General features: G+C 32.6%; 1 protein-coding gene and 1 long non-coding RNA gene across 10 annotated transcripts; one reads left to right on the forward strand and one right to left on the reverse strand.

Moving 5' to 3' along the window:
* Nucleotides 1–175: 175 nt before the first annotated feature.
* LOC116767778 (dynamin) lies at nt 176–19,785 on the reverse strand. 9 transcript variants are annotated; one of them, XM_061526969.1, is made up of 18 exons: nt 19,563–19,785; nt 18,051–18,124; nt 17,340–17,489; nt 11,813–12,016; nt 11,327–11,519; nt 10,908–11,117; nt 10,410–10,617; nt 10,189–10,326; nt 9,724–9,881; nt 9,249–9,355; nt 8,902–9,089; nt 8,251–8,370; nt 7,508–7,546; nt 6,300–6,509; nt 5,751–5,985; nt 5,274–5,427; nt 3,698–3,829; nt 176–896 (listed from the first exon to the last, which is right to left on the reverse strand). In XM_061526969.1, the coding sequence occupies exons 1-18, from the start codon at nt 19,724–19,726 to the stop codon at nt 833–835; spliced, it is 2,748 nt and encodes a 915-aa protein (XP_061382953.1). In that variant the 5' UTR covers nt 19,727–19,785; the 3' UTR covers nt 176–832. The 9 variants fall into 9 exon arrangements, with proteins under 9 accessions (XP_061382953.1, XP_061382954.1, XP_061382952.1 ...); XM_061526970.1 differs by lacking the exon at nt 7,508–7,546 and adding an exon at nt 7,988–8,002; XM_061526968.1 differs by lacking the exon at nt 19,563–19,785 and adding an exon at nt 18,687–18,953.
* Nucleotides 5,913–7,073, forward strand: LOC133320093 (uncharacterized). Its single transcript, XR_009753547.1, has 2 exons — nt 5,913–6,053; nt 6,275–7,073. It is a non-coding gene; the product is annotated as an uncharacterized LOC133320093 (long non-coding RNA).

Raw genomic sequence — 19,785 nt, forward strand, 5'->3', positions numbered from 1 at the left:
AACTGGGAATATAAAATTCACTATCTCATTAATTCCTGTTTAGTAGACGTTAAGATACTTTTATGGAAAAAAATAATAATAATAGGGCGGAATAGCCTGACTTATGCTTAAACTTGACCAATAATAAGCCAAAGTTCTACTTGTCGTATGGTAATATATGAGTAAAAGGCAATAATAATAATTTATATACACATTTATTACAGTTCGTATACACAAGTACACTTTATAAACAGGTCCACATTTTATAACATCTAGGTATATACAATATTCAAAGATACGCTTTGCTGTCGCGTGAACTTGTAAGGAATGTATGGATATTTTTTTTTTTTTGTAATGAAATATATAGTGTTCTAATTTCGGGATACGAGTTAAAAGAAAAACCGAGTTACATAAATTGGAAACAAATCAATATTTTTCTGATATTCACGGTGACTGTCACGCAACAGAATTAATTAAATGCCACATAAGAAACATTTCACTTCCTCGAAGGCGCGAAGCCGCGCAGAAAATAATTTAAAGCACCTTCTTAACTATCACAATTTCAAATAATCTCTCCAATCTCGACATATTTAAGCAAAATTTTCGTCACATATTAAAATAAAGGTGAAATATATACAGGAGGTATTAAACTAACACAATTAATAGGCTGCCCAAAGATGAAGCGGCGTTTAAAATATAATTTGTTAAGTTCGCTACTTAAAACAATCTTAATTTATAATTTAAATAAACATAAATAATTTATGAACCAAGCGTCTCGTCGTGTATTAAGAACGAGGGTTTACCCGGTTATATCATATTTACATTGTAGCTCAACAAAATGTCGGCGATGTTTTCAAAATGGCCGTCCGTTCTGCGGTCGTTCGGGCAGCTTCGGCGGCACGGTAGGGACCGGGCGGCTATTGACATAACACTATATTAGTTATAAACAAATAAACCTTAAAATATAATACATGTTACATCCATAAAAGGGAAAGCAGATTGGGTCTAAACAAAATAAATAAAATTCAAAAATAGTTACAGCATTAAAATAACATACAGTCTGGAACATAAAACATGTATGAAATGATAATAATAAAAAATGCAAGCATTGTGGAGTCGCTCATATGTTGTACATTAGCAATAAAAATATGAGGTGAGAATTTTTTTTTGCTCTATCACACCTTGTCTTTAAATAAATTACACTTGTCGTAAATACTTCAATAAGATCTGTTTACTATTGGATTCGTACATTGTACGTAGCGGGTCTATCGCCGGGAGACGATATATAGGTCTATCGCTATAACAGTTCCTTATACACATTTACATAAAAAACTATATTTTCGTATCTAGCTCACGTTTTTATTATTTAATATAAATCATTTCACTTCTCTTCCCGATGACACGTCAACTTCGAAATAATCAAGATGGAGGTCAAAACGATAATATAACCATTACACGGGATTTAAATTGTAAATAAAGTTTTTATTCAAATAACATCATAAGTTTAATCAATTTCAGAAAATGACATAACAATAGGTGGAATGTCATTTTGAAAATGACATAAAAATTACTGGAATGTCATTTTCAAATTAAACTCAAGTTTTCTCTCCGACGGCCTCACTAGCACTATTGTTTGGTAATGTCTGTGTGAAAAAAAAAACTAAAATGATCTTTCAACATGTTATACAAGTATAAAATAATAATTAATAAAAAACATTTCTCTTACCTAATCCAAGTCCAGTCGCATATTAGTTTGTTAAAAGGACGAAGCTATTTACTTTCATCTATGACAGCGGGATGAAATCAAAAGCATCATGTACACGTATAGCATTTAATTAATCTATTTTATACAGCATAAGATTAACAATATCAATAAACTATATCAAATCCAACAATGTGTTCCTATATCATTTTCGATGGTACTAAAACGCTATTAACAAGAGAGCAAAACTTTTATGATATCACTTCCATATAATATCGTCAACATTGGCGCGACGAACGATTAGCTAGAGCGGTAAAATTGTAGGAACTGTTTACAGTGACGTCATACACTCTAAACCCACAGCTACAAGTCGAAGTAAGTTTGAAATCTATTCAAGTACCGAGAGTAAACGGATAAGTATAGAATGACAAGCGAAAAATTCTACACGTTATATATATATGTATATCAAGATTCAAAAATCGATTAATTCAACGATTACTCTCATAACAATGCAATATCGAATCCATCCTAGTAATTGACCAAAGATATTGCTAGCAGCAACAACACAGACGACTTTGGTCTCCGCTATTATAAGTACATATACATAGTTTTACATACAATCTCATTATTAAAATCCAACGCCCATAACTTCATGATTGTTTTCGTTTGTGACACATCAACGGGTAAGCTATTCGTAATATATCTGATTAAATGCGTAACATTATTTATCTACTGGGGACTCTGTATAATCTGAAGTCCCTAAGCTACGGAACACCTAGACTTGGTGAGAACATTTTGCATTTCTACGCATCTAACGCTACATACAGTAGAGTGCGTACAACAACAGATTATATTAAAAATTACATATTAAAAAACGGTTGCTTTACAAAAGAAAAACATAGAAACAAATCTTGATATGCTTCGTCCGATGCCATCCTGATACCTCACGCGACAACTAAATCCACCCAATATACAAACTATCCTCAAGCCGCTGAATATCTTTACATTTTAATTTCCAAAAAAGAAAATATAAATATATTACTTTTTTTACAAACGGTATTCTAACACAGTCCGTGTGTACGGACCGAGATCGTATAATTTGAAATATCTTTAAAGCACTGCATCGTAACACGCAGTTAATACTGAACATCTTCACAATTCCTAAACGTATAAACTGTTAGTTTTGGCGCTGGGGGAGTCTTAATATATTAATATATATCCTCATTATTATTATAGACACGTTATACTAGTTTTGCATTACAGTGTGCAGACAATTTACTCGTGTAACCAGCGTGGTCAGCGTCACTTACAAACCGCTACGTCACTAATGCCAAACGTGTCACTATCCGTATTTAAGGTGAGGATCCCTAGACACCAAACAACAAACCAGTGACAGCTGACCGGAGCGGCAACATCGTGTGTGATCTTCTACTACGATTAATACATATGGTAACATTTTTTTATTTATTTTTTTTTTCACATTAATAAAACTATCTAATAGAACTTAAATTTAAACGCTTAACATAATTTCATACAATGTCTTTGCTATATCATACATGTGTTGGTCGGCGCGACAGAATTAATTGTTAATTTTTATATGTATATAGAACAAATAATATTATGTAGGTTATGTACACATTAAAGGATATTAAATTTTTTTTGTTACAACACAAAGCTGTTAGGTCTAGGAGGATACAATGTTAGACATTAACCAACTAAAGCGACTTCACAAGTGCACGTCTCGTTGGGAATTTTTCAACATTTTAACAAAATAAAAATGTTTAAAAAAAGATATGTAATAATCACCAATAAGTTATACATATTATTGTCTAATTTGTGCATTTAATAAAAATGTATGCACTTTAAATTTTTCATTACAGACCTTTTATGTGATGTGTGCACGCGTGAAGTTACAATCTCTCACAATCTGTGGTTATTACAGCCTCGTATAGTCTATGGTTATAACAGCTTTATATAATCTGTTGTTATTACAGCCGTATATAATCTGTAGTTTACTTGAACTTAGCGAAGGCGGAGCTCAGTTCGCTGATGGCAGCGTTGGTTACCGCCTGTCCTACAGCCTGGTTGATCTGCTGTCTCATATGTGGAGGTAGCTGGCCGACTACACCGCCGCCGGATCCGGGACGCCTATTATTATTACCTTTTTAGATCAATGACCTACCAAATTGGTATTGAATAAACTACGTTCGAGGGTTCCTTACCTTTTTTTAAAAAATATTTAATAATCAATGATTGCTATCTAAGAATCGGGGAGCACATTAGAACTTTTACTATTGATATGTAAGTGTAACAAATGTTACACAATAAAAATAAGTACGGAACCCTAGAAAGGGGAAGGAAATACAGTATCTCACAGCTTCTCTGTAAGTCTCAATCGGATAATGTAACCGCCATAACACAAAATCAAACAACCTTACAGGGCAACTGTGAACAAAAACGTTAACAATATTCAGTTGAACGGATATAACACTAGAGACTACACAGACTTCATAGATTCTCAAAAACGCAGCTTAAAACGAAATAGTTCATACAAGTAACATAAGCTTAGAGAAGACCACACACAGACATTAGTTGGAACGAGTCATGCAGTGCTTTTATTACAGGTACGGTCTAAGAGTTACAAGAACTGACCGCGAGAACAAAAAATACAACAGAAAATATCCATCAAGCATCAGCTAGTATACATCATTGATAATAAAACTATCAAAATATTCATAGAAAGTGGTATAGTATAATAAAATTCTAATATAAATAATTTCCTAAAGGCCCTTCGATGTTTGCACAACCTCGAGATTGCTAACAAAGTGTATAGAATGAAAATTAGAAAAAAAAATCTAATGTACAAGTATCTCACATCGCCCGTTGAATTCATAAGCAGTAAGAGTGTTCATCCATAAAAAATAACCGAAAAATTATTTCTGTGTTATATAAAACGGAAGCAACATTATTACATACATAAATAACCAATCACCTAATACACAACTTAGCAGAGTCCATGTTATAATGGCCATTTCAATATCAACATTTTATATATAGTAAGAACGACATATATATACGTGATATAAAACCAAAACATATGAGTGTTTGTTAAGTTGTACTAAGTCAACATGCTCGTCTGTTAGTACCTCAAGTTTATAAGTTATGTCTAGTATCCGGTTCTGCTCGCTTAACGCCGTCTGCGAACAACCATACAACTATTGCTACCTTCGCCAATACGTACATACTTGATACATATATAATATTAGCAAAGGTATATTGTTATTAACAGATAGTTATACATGAACACCAGGCCCACGCGGATTGCTATTATGGCTGTTACATCACCCTCGAAACATTATTTATAATAAAAGCGAAGCTTGTAATACGTGTATACAGCGAGAGCACATACAAATGTACATATAATATACATTTATTTAAATATAAGATTCTAAGGCTACAGTTGCCTTATGTATAAGTAAAAACTATGTATTTCAATGTAAGATATATAACTTGTATCTTTATCTGCTGGTTCATTAAACATTGTTTGTATGTGTGATGGTATATACAGTTGTATGTGAGTGTGTGTACTCACGTCGGTATGAGCGGCGCGGGCAGGCCCTGTCCGGGTCCGGGTCTTGCGGCGGGGGGTGGGGGGGCGGCTCCTCCAGGCCGGGACGGCAGAGGGGGGGCGGGGCGACCGGCGCCACCACCGGGGACTGGGGGAGCACCACGCTGGCCGAGTGACCCTGGGTACACGGAGGTTTTATGTAATGCGTAATCTCACTGGCCACCATAATATGTATGTGTTATAGTTTATATTTTAAGGATTTACTTTACAAATTGTATTATTCAACATTTAACCCAGTTTCGATTAGTTTCCGATGGCTGTGTAGTAATGAGAAAACGAGATGAGGGTTTTGTTGAAAAGCACGTGTCCTCTTGACAATTGTTTTTTTTAAATTCGCACCAATAAGAAGTCTGTTACAACTCCTCGAGATAACACCCATTAAGACCCACAAACGATCTAATGAACTCCGCTAAGACCTTATCACTAGTAAATGATATGAACCTTGTTGCGCGGGCGCAGCTCTCCTCGGGCCGCCCGGTGACGGCGGAGACAGTCTCGGGTTGGAGTCCAGCCTGCTCTCGAGCCAGTCGTTCTTAACAGGCGGCGGCACGGGGGTGCTCACGGTGGCCATAGACACGTCGCCTATGATGTGGAGCGCCTCCTTGCAGGCGTGGTACATTCGCAGCATCTCCTCTCGCTTCAGAGCCTCCTCGGGTGATTCCTCCATCATTTGGGACTGGTGGGAAAAGGCTTTAAGTGTTGTATCTAATAAAACTTATACAGGCACATTCAACAGTAACAAAGGTTAGCAACAAAAATATAAAGAAATATCCAAAACATCCAATGTGTACCCAGTACTTTTGATCTCGTTATAGGATGCCTGAGGTCTGCTTAAAAGGGTTTTTTTTTTCTAAAATTATATAAAGTAAAGGATAAGAATTTTGGAAATGTAACAAGAAAACTACTAATTCTTTCACAAAAAAAATCTCAGACTGATTTTCATACATATAATATCTTCTTCATAGATAACTATCCAAAAACCAGTGTTACCTGATCCCCGGAGGCATACAGATGTGCCAGCAGCTCCCCATTGATGAAGTCCTTGGCGTTGTTGATTATCATCAGCATGATGGTCTTGGGGACGAGGTCCCGGGTTGTCTTGGTCACTATACGCATGTAAGAGTCCACCAGGTTACGGATCGTCTCAACCTGACGCTCCAGCTGAGGGTCCATACTGCTGGTCACCGATGTATCCGAACTCTGGAATACATGTTATTGTATTAAAACATAATATAGGACACATTCACAATGCTGTAGTATATTTGGTGTTGGGAACGAATAAATACCGGTAGATTTGTTAGTCTCTGAGTATGTTAGTGTTGTTTGCTAAAATGATATTTTATTGATAGACGAGTTCTATCAATTGTGATTAGTTTTTCGCTTGCACACATTTAAAATTTTTAATATTATTGCCACCATTTTTCTATTAGATGTGTTATCTGTTAGTATCTTGATTAATGAGATTTTTTATATTTTATGTCCTTATGTGATTTATATTGAAGTATGTAATATATATTTTTTTCAATCTGTTTAGTTGCAGTCACATCTCTATAGTAAATAATCATTTTATTATATAGTCATAAATCTCATGTCACTAAGGTTCATTATTCGACCACTATTATTGTTTTAAGTTTATAGACTTATATGTTTAAATATTATATGTGTATATAAAAATTCAAAGATTTTTTGTTATTTTATTTTTTTTCAAAAGAGAAAATGTATTAAATGTTTAAAATGCCTGCGAATTTGTTTGTATTTTAGTGAGATCGTGTCTATTCAAATTATAAAAGCATTTTATCTCTAATTTGTACACCATCTAGTAAAAAAACTATGATAATGACATTATGTGAAGCCTTAGATCAGCCAAATGTTATTTTTTATTTATTTATTTATTTTTGTTATTATTTAAAACATGCATTTTTTTTCTAGCCTGCACAGCCGCCTAATACCACCATCTAACTATTGATGTGTTAGAAAATACTCACCGTAGAGTGCAATTAGTAAAAAGGACCGCCTTTAATATTTATATTCAATAACCTAAACTATAACAATTTAACCACACTGCCGCCTCATAAATATAAGCTAATTATTTTAAAAAAATCCCACATGCGTTATGGCACGTTCAATAAAATCCATCACATCACCTATATACAAATTCAAAATCCAGCACACAAGCTTGGAAATTATTTTAGACTTACTTTCTTATTTCCACCCAACCCCGGAAAAGGCGGAAATAACTAAAAAAAAATAAATAAACACAACGCTTAAACAATAACAAACAAAAAAAATGTATATAACAATCAGTTTGCTCTGAATCGATAGGATTTATAAAATGTAACTCCCGAAAATAATGTTCACTATTAAAGCTGATTTTAACGATGTTATAGGAAGCATTAGCGTGTGCGAGTGACTGAAGCCAAAACAAACACACATCTGTGAATATCAAACATGTTAAAACACACTGTTCTTACACATTTATTATGAAAAAAATCATTAATGATGATTATATGACAGTTGCAACACAATTAGTACACTACATGCCTCATGCTACACCAGATCTGTATTGATATCCAAGAAAACATTAATAATATATATAGTCTTCTAGAAGACACTGCTATGTTATATGGAAGTGACGTAATGATTTATGAGACGATTTTAAAAATCCTCCATGGACAAACCTCGTTTCCTTCGCTCTGTACGGCATGGCAACAATAAATAATCAGTGATATCATAAACAATAAAATATGTTTGTACAAATATATAATAAATAATATTAATATAGTTTTTTTTATAATAATTATTATAAAGCAATACTATGCTATAGGTTCGAAAGTTAAAGAAAAAAAAAATAAAAAAAAAAAACAAAACAAAGATAGGAGATACGACAGAGGATAAAGACGAAAAACAGGCAACCCTAAAAGCAGAACCAAATCATACGGACCTCATCCCCGTTCGCCGCCTCCGAAGTCTTCTCAGGGTACACGCCGGCCCTCAGGAACGAAGCCTTCCACGAATCCACATCGTCTTGATTTTCACATGAAAGTTCTAGCTGCTTGTAGTCCTATAACACGACCAAAAATAAATGTCATTCAAATAGCTCATATATCTGATTATAAACATAATTATTATAGATGTCATCTGATTCAATATCAATGTTCCGTTAGCAAATATTTGGTCTATTGAAATTATCTTTAAATTATTTTAATAAACTATTCAACTTTTCCTGAAGCCAACATGAAAATTATAATGATGAATAAACAACGTGATCACACTTTAGCTTATCTAAAATCGACGTCGGAGACAAAATCCACGAGGAAAATAGATTTTATTGTATTGTTTCTCCCGAAAGGTACATCTAGATTGTTATCAAGAACTTTTGTTAAACAGAAAAAAAAGGTAGAGGTCAAATGTAGTAAATTTAGATATTGTTGTATCATTTCTCTTTTAAAATTATATCTAGATTGTTATGAAGTACTTTTGTTGATCAGGAAAAAAGGAAGGGGTTAAAAAATGTATTATTGGCTTGATTTTTTTGATTAATTAGTTTTGACGTCTGGAGACAGTCATTATAGTATATAAGGTCATAGGTCACCTTATAAACATTTCGTCCCTCGGGGTTGAAGAGGGCGAACATGTGTCGTCTAGACATGAACCCCTGTTCAAGGTCCCTCAGCTTAAGTCCGTCGAGCGGCAGCATGTATTTCTTCTCACGCTCCTCCTCATCCTTGTACCACGAGATACTCTCCGACGTCAACACGAACCAGTAGTCGCGGGAACCTCCTGGAAACGAAATTATAGTTCCTAAAATAACAATTAAAATCATTATAAATCACATATATGAAATTATTTTTTCCTCCATATTATTGTCACTGGAGATATCTTGATGATTATTACAAATATTATATTATGAACCATTGACAATCAATCACTGGGACATACCTTTCATAATTCCCAAATTGTGAATGCACATGTAACCTTTCCTAATAACCTGGTTACCGAGCGCGCGATGACCTGACTTAGCTGAATTTTCAGATTGATTTTGAGCACTAAAATAAATTTAAAAATTAATAGCTTGCAAAACTATTCAAACAATAAATTCAATGTCCTAGCCTAGACTTAGCATTAAAAAGAAATAATTATTTTGCAAATGTAATTACCATTCATCCTTGGCCCTCATGTAATAAAATGATTATAATCTTACATCTCTGTACAGACCATAGACTATATTAAAGGGAACTATGGGAGAACTCTTAAATAAAACTATGCATTTTTTCGGTTTTTATTGATATTTTAAGAAAAACCTTTTATATTGTCATTTTTAATTACTTCTCAGCAACTATGACCACGGTAACAGCATAGTCTTATTTAAATGTGTGCTCGCGAAATTCTAAGGTATCATTATGGGAGTACTCACTTGGCGAATCCTATGAAGTCCTCGTGATTAGTGTTCATGTATGCAAGTTCGCAGTCGATGAGCAACACGAGCTGTTCCTTGCACTGCTGCTCACGTGAACGTACGTGAGACATGATGATGCGTTCGGTCTCCTCGCGAAGACGCGGGTAGCGGGACATCTTGGCAAAGACAGAAAATAATTAAGATATAACTGACTATTAGTGCAACAGAGACGGACACATTCACTTTAATATTTAAAAAAGTTTGACAAGGACAGAGATATAGTTGAAGCCTTTAATACATTGCAATTCTTCTATTTAAAACATGACAATTGTTAGTGGACTTGTTAGAGAGTAAGAGAACAAATGTCATTTAGGCGTATAATTCTCATATAAAGTGTCCAATAAGTGTCTACTATATTACGTTGAAAAAGATAGAGTTTTTAGTTAATATTGCTATAAGCAACATACGTATCATAAAACGTACCCTTTCAGTGCAAAAGCGAACCACATTTGATAACTCCTGCACGACCAGATCGACGCACTTGAGGCTAGGTTCTTTTAGTCTTGCGATCTGTTTCTTTACTATAGCCTCAAACGCCATGTCAGGTGTAAAAAGACCAACCTACAACAAATTTGCAAGAAACCGTTTAATATATCTATAAATAAATATATAAGTTAATTTAGAACGTTAAAAAGTTTACTTACTCTTATACCGTGAATATTCCTAATGGCGAATGCGATCTCGCGGCGTAGCTCCTTTTCGTCAAATTCCATCTTAACAATTTCAAAGGGGAACCTCTCGTGAAACAATCTGTTGATTTTCGCTCCACCTGACAACTCGTTGGTATTGATCTGAGCTGAGCCAGAACCTTCGATGGTCCTCTCGAAGTCCGTCTGCAGCTGTTGGATCATTCTGGAAGGTGCCAAACGAAATTATTAATTGAAATGCTCGAGAAACCATTCGAAAGGTTATTTTTTTGATTTAAAAAAAATGAAGAAATTCCGATTTATTTCTGTACATGAATTATATCATTGACAATATCGATTCAAGGCTTTGCAGAAAAAAAATTAATTTGTAGAAATCTGTTCTAAATTATCCAGAAATATATAGACATAGTAAAAAAAAATTTTCGGGAAGAAATCGCGATTTTCTTTCAATGTATTTCCATGTTCATATAATAAATCAATCTTAAATCTACATACTGCAACATGGCCTTTGTCTTGATGGATGGATCATCTGGTCGGAAGTGTTTGTACTGATCGACGTCTTTCTCCAGGGTGAGCAATTGTTTCTGCAGCTTGTCCCTCAACCCTGGCAGAGTATCCCTAATGTGGTTGGTGAGCTGTTGGTTCAACACTCGCTGGAGGTACGGAGTGCCGAGCCGGTCGGCGATGTGGCGGTAGGAGGGATGGCTGGAATTATAATAGCAATTAGAACTCTATCGAGGAACTTATATTCTGTTAAATTACTTTATATTATTTTTTTGGATTTGTAAAATAAGCTCTTTTAGTTGGTAATTCTCAATAAAAGCACAAATCAACTTTACTCATGTACCTTTATGGTTTAAATAAAAGTTGACCATTATAAGAAGCACATGGCCAACTCGATACCCTTAACTCACCTGAGGAAGAACTTCCTTTCAGCGGCGAGTGCTGCCGATATATCCTTGCGCCCGTCTATATCCTTCTGCGACCTGTTCACAACACCGATGTACCCTCGCCTCAGAGGCAGCAGCTTGTTTTCCAATACATCCCTAGCATCAGTACCCTCGTCCATGAGATCCAGCTTAGTTATCACACCGATAGTACGCAGACCTACAACGAATAACCTTATATTGGTTTAAATTTTTATTTTGGGAATATTTCTACATATAAGAGTAGCGCGGAGAGACCACCTATTAGGTGTGCCGCGAATCTGAACAGTATAGCGAAATGTCAATGAATTGAAAAGGCCAAATATGGGTCGTGTAGTATAGTTTAAAGGAAACCTTGGTCAAGCAGTTGACGATTACGCATATACAATGACACTGATTCGTAAACATTCGTAACAAGTGGAATAATTAATAAAATATAGTCTTTAATGAACAAAAAAGGTGTGTGGGTCCTACCCTGTGGGTCAACTTCTTTGGCAAGTTTGAGGGCATCGCTGTTCGCCAAGTCAGTGTTGGCTGGCGTCACAGCTAGGATGAGGCAGGACTCGCGTCTTATGAACTGGAAGATCATCGCTTTAATCTGTTGCTCGATATCCGCCGGCTGGTCTCCGATGGGCACCTTCGTCAGGCCAGGCAAATCGATCAACGTCAAGTTCAATACTGTAATCAAAAAAATTTTTTTCCACTTACCCAATAATAGCGCGTCTATAGAATATTTACAAAATTTAATTGTTTTTTTTTTTGAGAAGTAGTCATAAAATTATAATTTAGTAAATTATTATTTATAGCTATCTTTCGCCTTTTTAGGAGTTCAAAAATTACGTCAAGATTATGGAGATTTGATTTACTGGTGTAAGGTCTCATTCCTCATAACAAAAGATATAACACGTTTAGATATACAAAAATATTTCGGCATCTAGTTTACTGGAACAATTACTCATAATTTTAATCTTTAAATAGTATTTCTACTGTGTTTGAGATGTCAAAAAACAAATACATTGCTTAATGCATATTACGAATATGAGGTTAATATAAAAAAAAAATGGTCTATAACACGGTTCAACTAACTTCCGAATATTTAAGATATAAGAAGGTATAAGTCAACATTCGCTAAATAATAAAGTTGTCGCAGATATTGAAATTAATACGACAAAGCTATAAAAATCGATTATATATGCTTAACATTTGTTTTCATCGTCGCACTAAATACGAAACGTTATCGTTTCTGATTAAATAACCTAATTTGAGAAGATTTTTGTATGAAAAACTATTAACGCTCCGTACGCGGTGTGACGATACAAATTTGGACTAAGCATTCTGCACTGAATTTTAAAACAAATATATAAAAAAACAAATTTAGGAATAAAAAATGTAAAATATTTGTTTAAAATAACAGTTCATCGTCAATCATAATAAAATAATATATAAAACATTAATATTAATGTAACCAAGTCAATATATTCGGTAATGACCTTAAATATCGGAATAAATATCGGAAGCAAATGAAGGACGCGGTGATTCAGAAGATAGAACCGCTACGTATTGTTACCAAAACATTTATCAAAGAGTGCTTTGACCCCATCGGGAGAAATAAACGCAGACGTAAAAAATGTATGCGCGCGGAATATGGGCTATGAAAAATTGATGTGTCTGTTTACACTGGTATAATATTAGACTGAGGATTATAAAATCATGTTGTTATTTATTTTTTTTAATTATAATAATATGATAATAATGAAACGGTAATATCTTATTGACATATTTAAATAGGTAGGCACTCTTAATAATCTTGTTACTAATTTATTACATGCATAAACGGTACAGACATTATTTATCAAAGATAATTTCGTATTTAATATACAAATAATTTCCGGTAAACATACATAACATTACAAAAGTTTTGTATCGTCACGAAAACTATAATAATATAACGGGCTAAGTTTTATAAATGATAAAATGTATGACTAATCTTCGTTTGCATGGTCACAGCACATACGGAGCGTTAACAGTTTTTTCATTCATAATATATATATGTATATATATATATAGATATATATATATATATGAATGAGAAACGGGAAACGTTCCGTATGTAGTGACGATGTATACTCGTGTTTATGGTAGTGAACACAATGTTTTTACGTTATCAGTCACACAATCGTACAATAAAACAATCTTTTTTTTTATGTCACGAAGATAAAACACTTGATAAAGAATGTTTATATTATTATTACGCATAAAACAATATAATGTGTTCTTTTAAATAAATTATATTCAATAATAATAAAGTTATCAGCAGTGGAACAGACGAGAATTCTTATAAATCGTTTATTTCTATACCAATAATATTTTAATAGGATTAAACTTAAATAGTATAGCACTGTTAGATATTAGTTATTTAACATATTAATGAGATCTAAGATTTTCGCGAGTTTTATTCATTTAAATGAAACTAATATTTTTCGGATAAACTACGCGTGATTTATTTTTGTAAAAAACTACATACTCCCGACGTTTCCGTTACTTTTCAGCAACCGTGATAAATATTAGTTTCATCGTGAAAAATATTAGTTTCATTTAATTGAACATATTGTCATACTTAATCATTCATATAAATTCGTTGGTAATCACTACACACTGAATCAATTCATGCCAGTTACCACTTCCAAATCCGGTTCGTAGCGTATCAATTCATTCATAATCATTCATTTCGTTATGGTGAGTAGTGAGTAGAACGAATGATTATTACTAACGAATTCTAACATACTTTCTCGTAAAAGAATATATTTTTTTAAGCTAATGATATACAATTTACAGTTACAATACATCACAGATTGGAAAAGGTTTTATATAAAGGGATTCAAATTAAGTGTTCACTTAATTTTAATTAAATAAATCGCTAAAAATTCTATGTATACGCTTAATGGCTAACCGTTCATATAGCGGTTACGAAATTTATTTGTGCGAGTAATGTGTACAGATCTAGATGTTTGATGAAGTACTATAAACTATTAATACATGAAGACTGATAGGAGACTGATAAGATATAATGAGATTAGTCGCGTCAGGAGAAGTCCGCTATTCATTTCTGTTCTAAATGCGTTCAAGCACATTACCATAGCCTGGCTTAATAATGAATATAATACATATTGGAGATTTTTTCGTCCATAACCGAATTATTCATTCAGACGAGGAGCTCATATAATCGAAATGCTCTATTCTCTGAAAGACTATCGCAAAGCAATAACAATTTTCTATTTTTAAGTTAAAACGAAAACATTAGAAATCTTACAATTAACCTTAATCACATCAACGTGTGTACATTATTGCGAATTCTTTTACGTAATTCTTCTTAATTAGTATACTTTGATTTTTATCTTTATTTATAATAATACACTTCCTTTATCGTTTTTATTCACATTTATACTGAAGAATGAAATTTAAATGTCTGTTTGTAATTTCTAAAAAAAAAAACTCTTTCCCTAAACGAGTATAATGTTTATAATTTATACGATATCTACATGAAAACTGGAAACTTTAAATTTTTGTCGAGAATACCACTCCGAGGTGGGTAATGTCTTAAAGAGGTGCTTGGCTACTTTTTAAACCACTTCAAAAGAAAAATTCTCAGTTAAACTAAATCGTTGCCAATCTATATATAAACACTTCAATTGAAGGGGGGTTTTAAATCGAAAGGACTCTCTCTTAAGGTCCATTGTCATCAAATCATGAACTGTTTAAGGTACCTTCGAGTTAACGGATGAAAGTTCATAATGATCGTAATGCATAATATCTCAGAGGGATTTTGATAAGCAGGCAACACCGCAGGCAACAGATAGTAAAAAGTATAACGATAGCATCTAGAACGTGTAACTAGACAACTAAATGATATTATCTATTAAGATTAAAACCGATATGTTTATAAGAATCGTTTATAAAATACAAGCACTATATAAACAATAAATTGTCTAAGAAATTTTCAATAGTGATTCATTGTTTATCGTATCAACAGCACAGCATCATAGATTGCATCACTTCCCTAGTGATAAACGTTCATTTTAAAACATTGGGAACTGTTAATTTGACAAAAATACGTTTGGAAATAAACGAGATTTTTTTGTGGGAAGTTTCTAGAATATATTCTTTTCGATACCTAAGTACATGTGCGAAATGTGGGGAAATGAGAGATGAATATTTTGTCATACTTCTTTTCTACATACAAAATATACACAATCAATTTGTGAAAGACTTTTTATTGCGAATGTCAAGGAAAAACTCACAAGATTTTTTTGGCAATATGAAGTAATGAAACATTTACATGACATTAAAGTTTGTGGCTATTTCCTATTATTCATCGTCACACTGAGTCAGTGACTACAGAGAGAATTATAAACCCAGAACCATAAAAAGAAATGATATGTAATCATCCCATGTGGATGGGAAATAGCATTAATCTTAGCAGAATGAAGTCAAGTCCTCGATTTTATTAAATATTTCCAGTTTTTTGGAGACACTTATTTCCCAGATGGCCTCCAAATTTATTAAGTCCTAAAACTTAAAAGTGTCACTTTTTCTCGTATAAATATTCTGCTATCTAAGATATTATCATTGGAACTCTATTTTTTAGTACGGTTTTTACTAGTATAGGATAAACCTGCTTAGTTAACATTGGAAATAGAGGAAAGGTTTTGCTAATCTTTGAGATTTATGCTATCTGTACCCTTCACAGCTACTGCATCAAGGTCGATATTACTCTACCTTGGAACTAATTCTATACGTTTATCATTGGAGTTAAGCAGAATGCAGATCAAGCAAGGAGTGTTGCTTCTGAGAGCTAAGAATCAGGAATCTTGTAAAGCTTGGATATATTTGACGATTAGGAACTCAAATTAGAGCAATGTTGTATAAACTGATCTGCACTTGAGAGTCATGAATGTATTATTCTGTACATTCCTTAAACTAATATGATACTCCACTTTAGGAAATTATTAGAACATAAAGAAAAAAATCTTCCCATTTTTCAGAATTGCTCAATGTCTAGTCAACATTCAAGTTTTTTATTCCAAACACAAAATGCGTCGATAGCAAATATCCTTCCTGTCTTACATACTTATCTTGTCTCAAGGCAAAGCGATGTACATAAGCATTTTATTGAAAGAATTTAGTGCGAATTGTTCAAAGAATTTGGTATTTGGCTCTCCACCATAAAAAAAAACTGACCAAGAGTTTACAAATCATGATGGGGGCCACATAAATTTGATTTAAGTTTCCTTTTATGTCAGAAGGTAAATCCTATAAAAAATTATCATAATTTCAATTAATAAAATTTTTATGAGTTTACAACCGAGTTCATTAACACAGAATGTAGTGATGTTTGTTTAACCATAAACAGCCATAAATATGTTAAGTTTCAGTGACAAACAATTTATTAAAGGAATTCTTGCCAAGTTCAGAAATTCAATTTGAAATTATGTCAATTATATGATAAAGGGCAAATGTCAATGAGTCGGTGACACACAAACCCAATTTATAAAGGGAAACTCAACATGACAAGCAGCTGATATTGAATCAGTTCAAATTTACATCTAATTTGCTATCATTAACATACATCTATCTGTCAGCGGTTTTGCAGACTTGAAATTTCAATTTTGACTTAATTGTACCACTTAAGTTGTAATTGTGTATTAATTACTTTTATTTCAATACAAATTTAGGTTTTTCAGGACGCATTTTCAGCCAGTATGCATTTTCTAGTATAAATGGATCCACAAAAAAAAAAGTCATCTTTATAGATCAACAGACAAAACAAATTTAACATTCTATCATTCATGAGTGTTAAGTATGTACTATGAAATACTATGTTAATTCCAATAATGTCGTAGTAGTAACAGTACTTGTTACTTTTTTATCAAAGTACTGCTTAAATATAATTTACTAAAACCTCGGCTTCTCATTGTGTAGAAGAATGAAAGACAGTACTTACCATTTGGTGAGTAGACTCTTAAGTTAATGGGAACTGGTGAAATTCCCTTATTAGAGCCAGTGATGCGATCCGTCTCAGCTTCAATCTCACCACGCACCTCATTGAAATCAGTAAACTTTTTACCTTTGCAGTGTAGGAATTCAGCATATTCTGTACATAGAAGACGGATGAGTTAGAAAAATAAATTATATTTAAATAATTGTGTCCTTCATACACATACATACAAAAGAGAAAAACAGGTGTCTTAACTTCGGGCAACATTTGTGCTAACATTAATTTATGTATTTTGTTGCTAGAAGTCATGCAGTAATTTTTTTTACATAATTATTTAAACAGAATTCAGTATTCCTCACACAAGGCAATTATATAAGTAAATAACCAAAAACAGAGGATGACAGTTATTAATGTAATGGTCAAGAGCAATTAATATCAATAATTGCTGAAGGCTACATATTTACTTGCAGAATTTTTTTTAATTTTAATAAACAAGTTACATAAGAGTTAACAAAATTTTAAATATAGATTTCCTGAACACAATAAAAAAATATATATCTACAAACAATGAAAAGATAAAATGTAAAAAAGTCATTGTCATTTTTAATAAAGTGTTGAATGATTTGTACTATACATAATTTCTTTTAAAGCCAACATAACCTTAATAACTTTATTCAGTAGCAAAATCATATATATATACATTTTCAATACATTTACCTGCATTACTATTTATTAACTGCAAGATAAGTGGCCTTCTTGTAACAATACCAGAACCTCTAGGCAAAAAATCCCTGTAACAAATATTAGGGTATTGAGAAGTTGTATCTATTTTATATTTTTGATTTTGCCATGTATGTTTATAACATTGAACAAGCAAATAAAATTATGTGTGTCATAAACAATTTGAATCTAATATCTTGGGCAAAAGTTAAAAATAATAAAGCATTGACTGCACATAATATATTATGATTTGTGTTTAACCAAAAAAGAAATGTTACAAATGTAAAAAAAAAGTATTTTTGAAGTTTTAAATATAGTTTAACGAGAAAGACTATTCTCATAACATTTTCGACACAAAAATATAAAAACGTATAGCAACATAGATTTTATAAATTCCCTATAGTTTAATTTAAAAATATACATAGTTTTAGGCACTTCCCCACATAAATTTTAATGCACAATATTAAAAATATTACAATAACAATATTAAAATATAACTACTAACAAAGACAATAAAAGTTTTACACAAATATGAGCCTAGTAAACGGTTTGAGATTGTTCTCCCAACGCTTCTAACGATAGCCATTAGCCGTATAACTTGTTTGTTTCGTTACTTTTAAATTAAACCCTCACCTGCCGACAAAATTTTCTAGCACAGAACTTTTTCCAGCGGATTGACCACCCACTACTGCAATTTGTGGCAGATCTAAAGACATGTGCACGCCCATTTGCACAAATGCATCTTGCAATTTGTTTACAATGGGAATTAATTGTTGCATTCCAAAATTTCCTGCCATTTTTTTTAATATACATGAATTTTAACACTAAAAATCACTGATTGCTCATCGTCTATACTTCACATCATCAATAAACTAATTTATTTTTCAATATGGTGGTTGGTGGGTGGTTATGGTAACGCAACGTTCCGTTTCTTGCAATAATTCTCAAACCATTACAAAACAAATATTGTTATTGAATAAATCTATACCTGAATTGTATTGACGATTCGTTTTCTTTACTCAAAGAAAGTGGGTAAGGTTTTCGAATTTGTATAAATTCTCATGATTTCCTCTATTTAAATAAATAATGATTATGTAATTGTTAAAAAAATGATTAAATTATTACAAAAACAACCATTCAGTTTTGAGAGATCAATACTGTGTGACATGCGCAGTAAATATAGGACATTTATACGACAATATTATGACATAAAATACTATTATTTTAGGAATTCTTCTTCTTAATAAATGAATGTTATATACATAATACTGAAAAAAATAATACTTATGTACCCTAGACGTTCTACACAGATACGTTGTAAACATTTGTTTTAAATTTCTTAGAATATAAATTTACATTTAATGATTTTCAAATCTAAAATTAACTTCACTGTTCAATTATATAATTTTTATGTTATACGATTGAACAGTTAAGAAAATATTTATTATTTTCAAATTAGTATTAAACCTTAATAATTCTTATATAATATTGTGTTTAAATCGCACTTACCTGCCTACAAAGTTTTCTAGTACAGAGCTTTTGCCTGCTGATTGTCCACCCACCACAGCAATTTGTGGCAGATCTAGTTGCATATGAACTCCCAATTGTGTAAAAGCATCTTGAAGCTTATTCACAATTGGGATCAATTGTTCCATTCCTAAATTACCCGACATGGCTGCCGGTTTTCTCCAACACCCCTCGTTATATGGTTCTCCGTCGTTCGTTGTACAGT

Source organism: Danaus plexippus (assembly GCF_018135715.1).
Source record: "Danaus plexippus chromosome 3 unlocalized genomic scaffold, MEX_DaPlex mxdp_30, whole genome shotgun sequence".
In the NCBI taxonomy this organism is placed as follows: Eukaryota; Metazoa; Arthropoda; class Insecta; order Lepidoptera; family Nymphalidae; genus Danaus; species Danaus plexippus.

Excerpts from the sequence above, each read along its gene's own strand:
- LOC116767778 (XM_061526969.1), bottom strand. The coding sequence starts at position 19,726 with ATGTCGGGTAATTTAGGAATGGAACAATTGATCCCAATTGTGAATAAG. Across the intron at positions 17,490-18,050 it reads GTTAATAAATAGTAATGCAG|AATATGCTGAATTCCTACAC; the intron begins GTAAATGTATTG and ends TTCTATGTACAG. Across the intron at positions 5,428-5,750 it reads AGCTGCGCCCGCGCAACAAG|GGTCACTCGGCCAGCGTGGT; the intron begins GTTCATATCATT and ends CCGTGTACCCAG.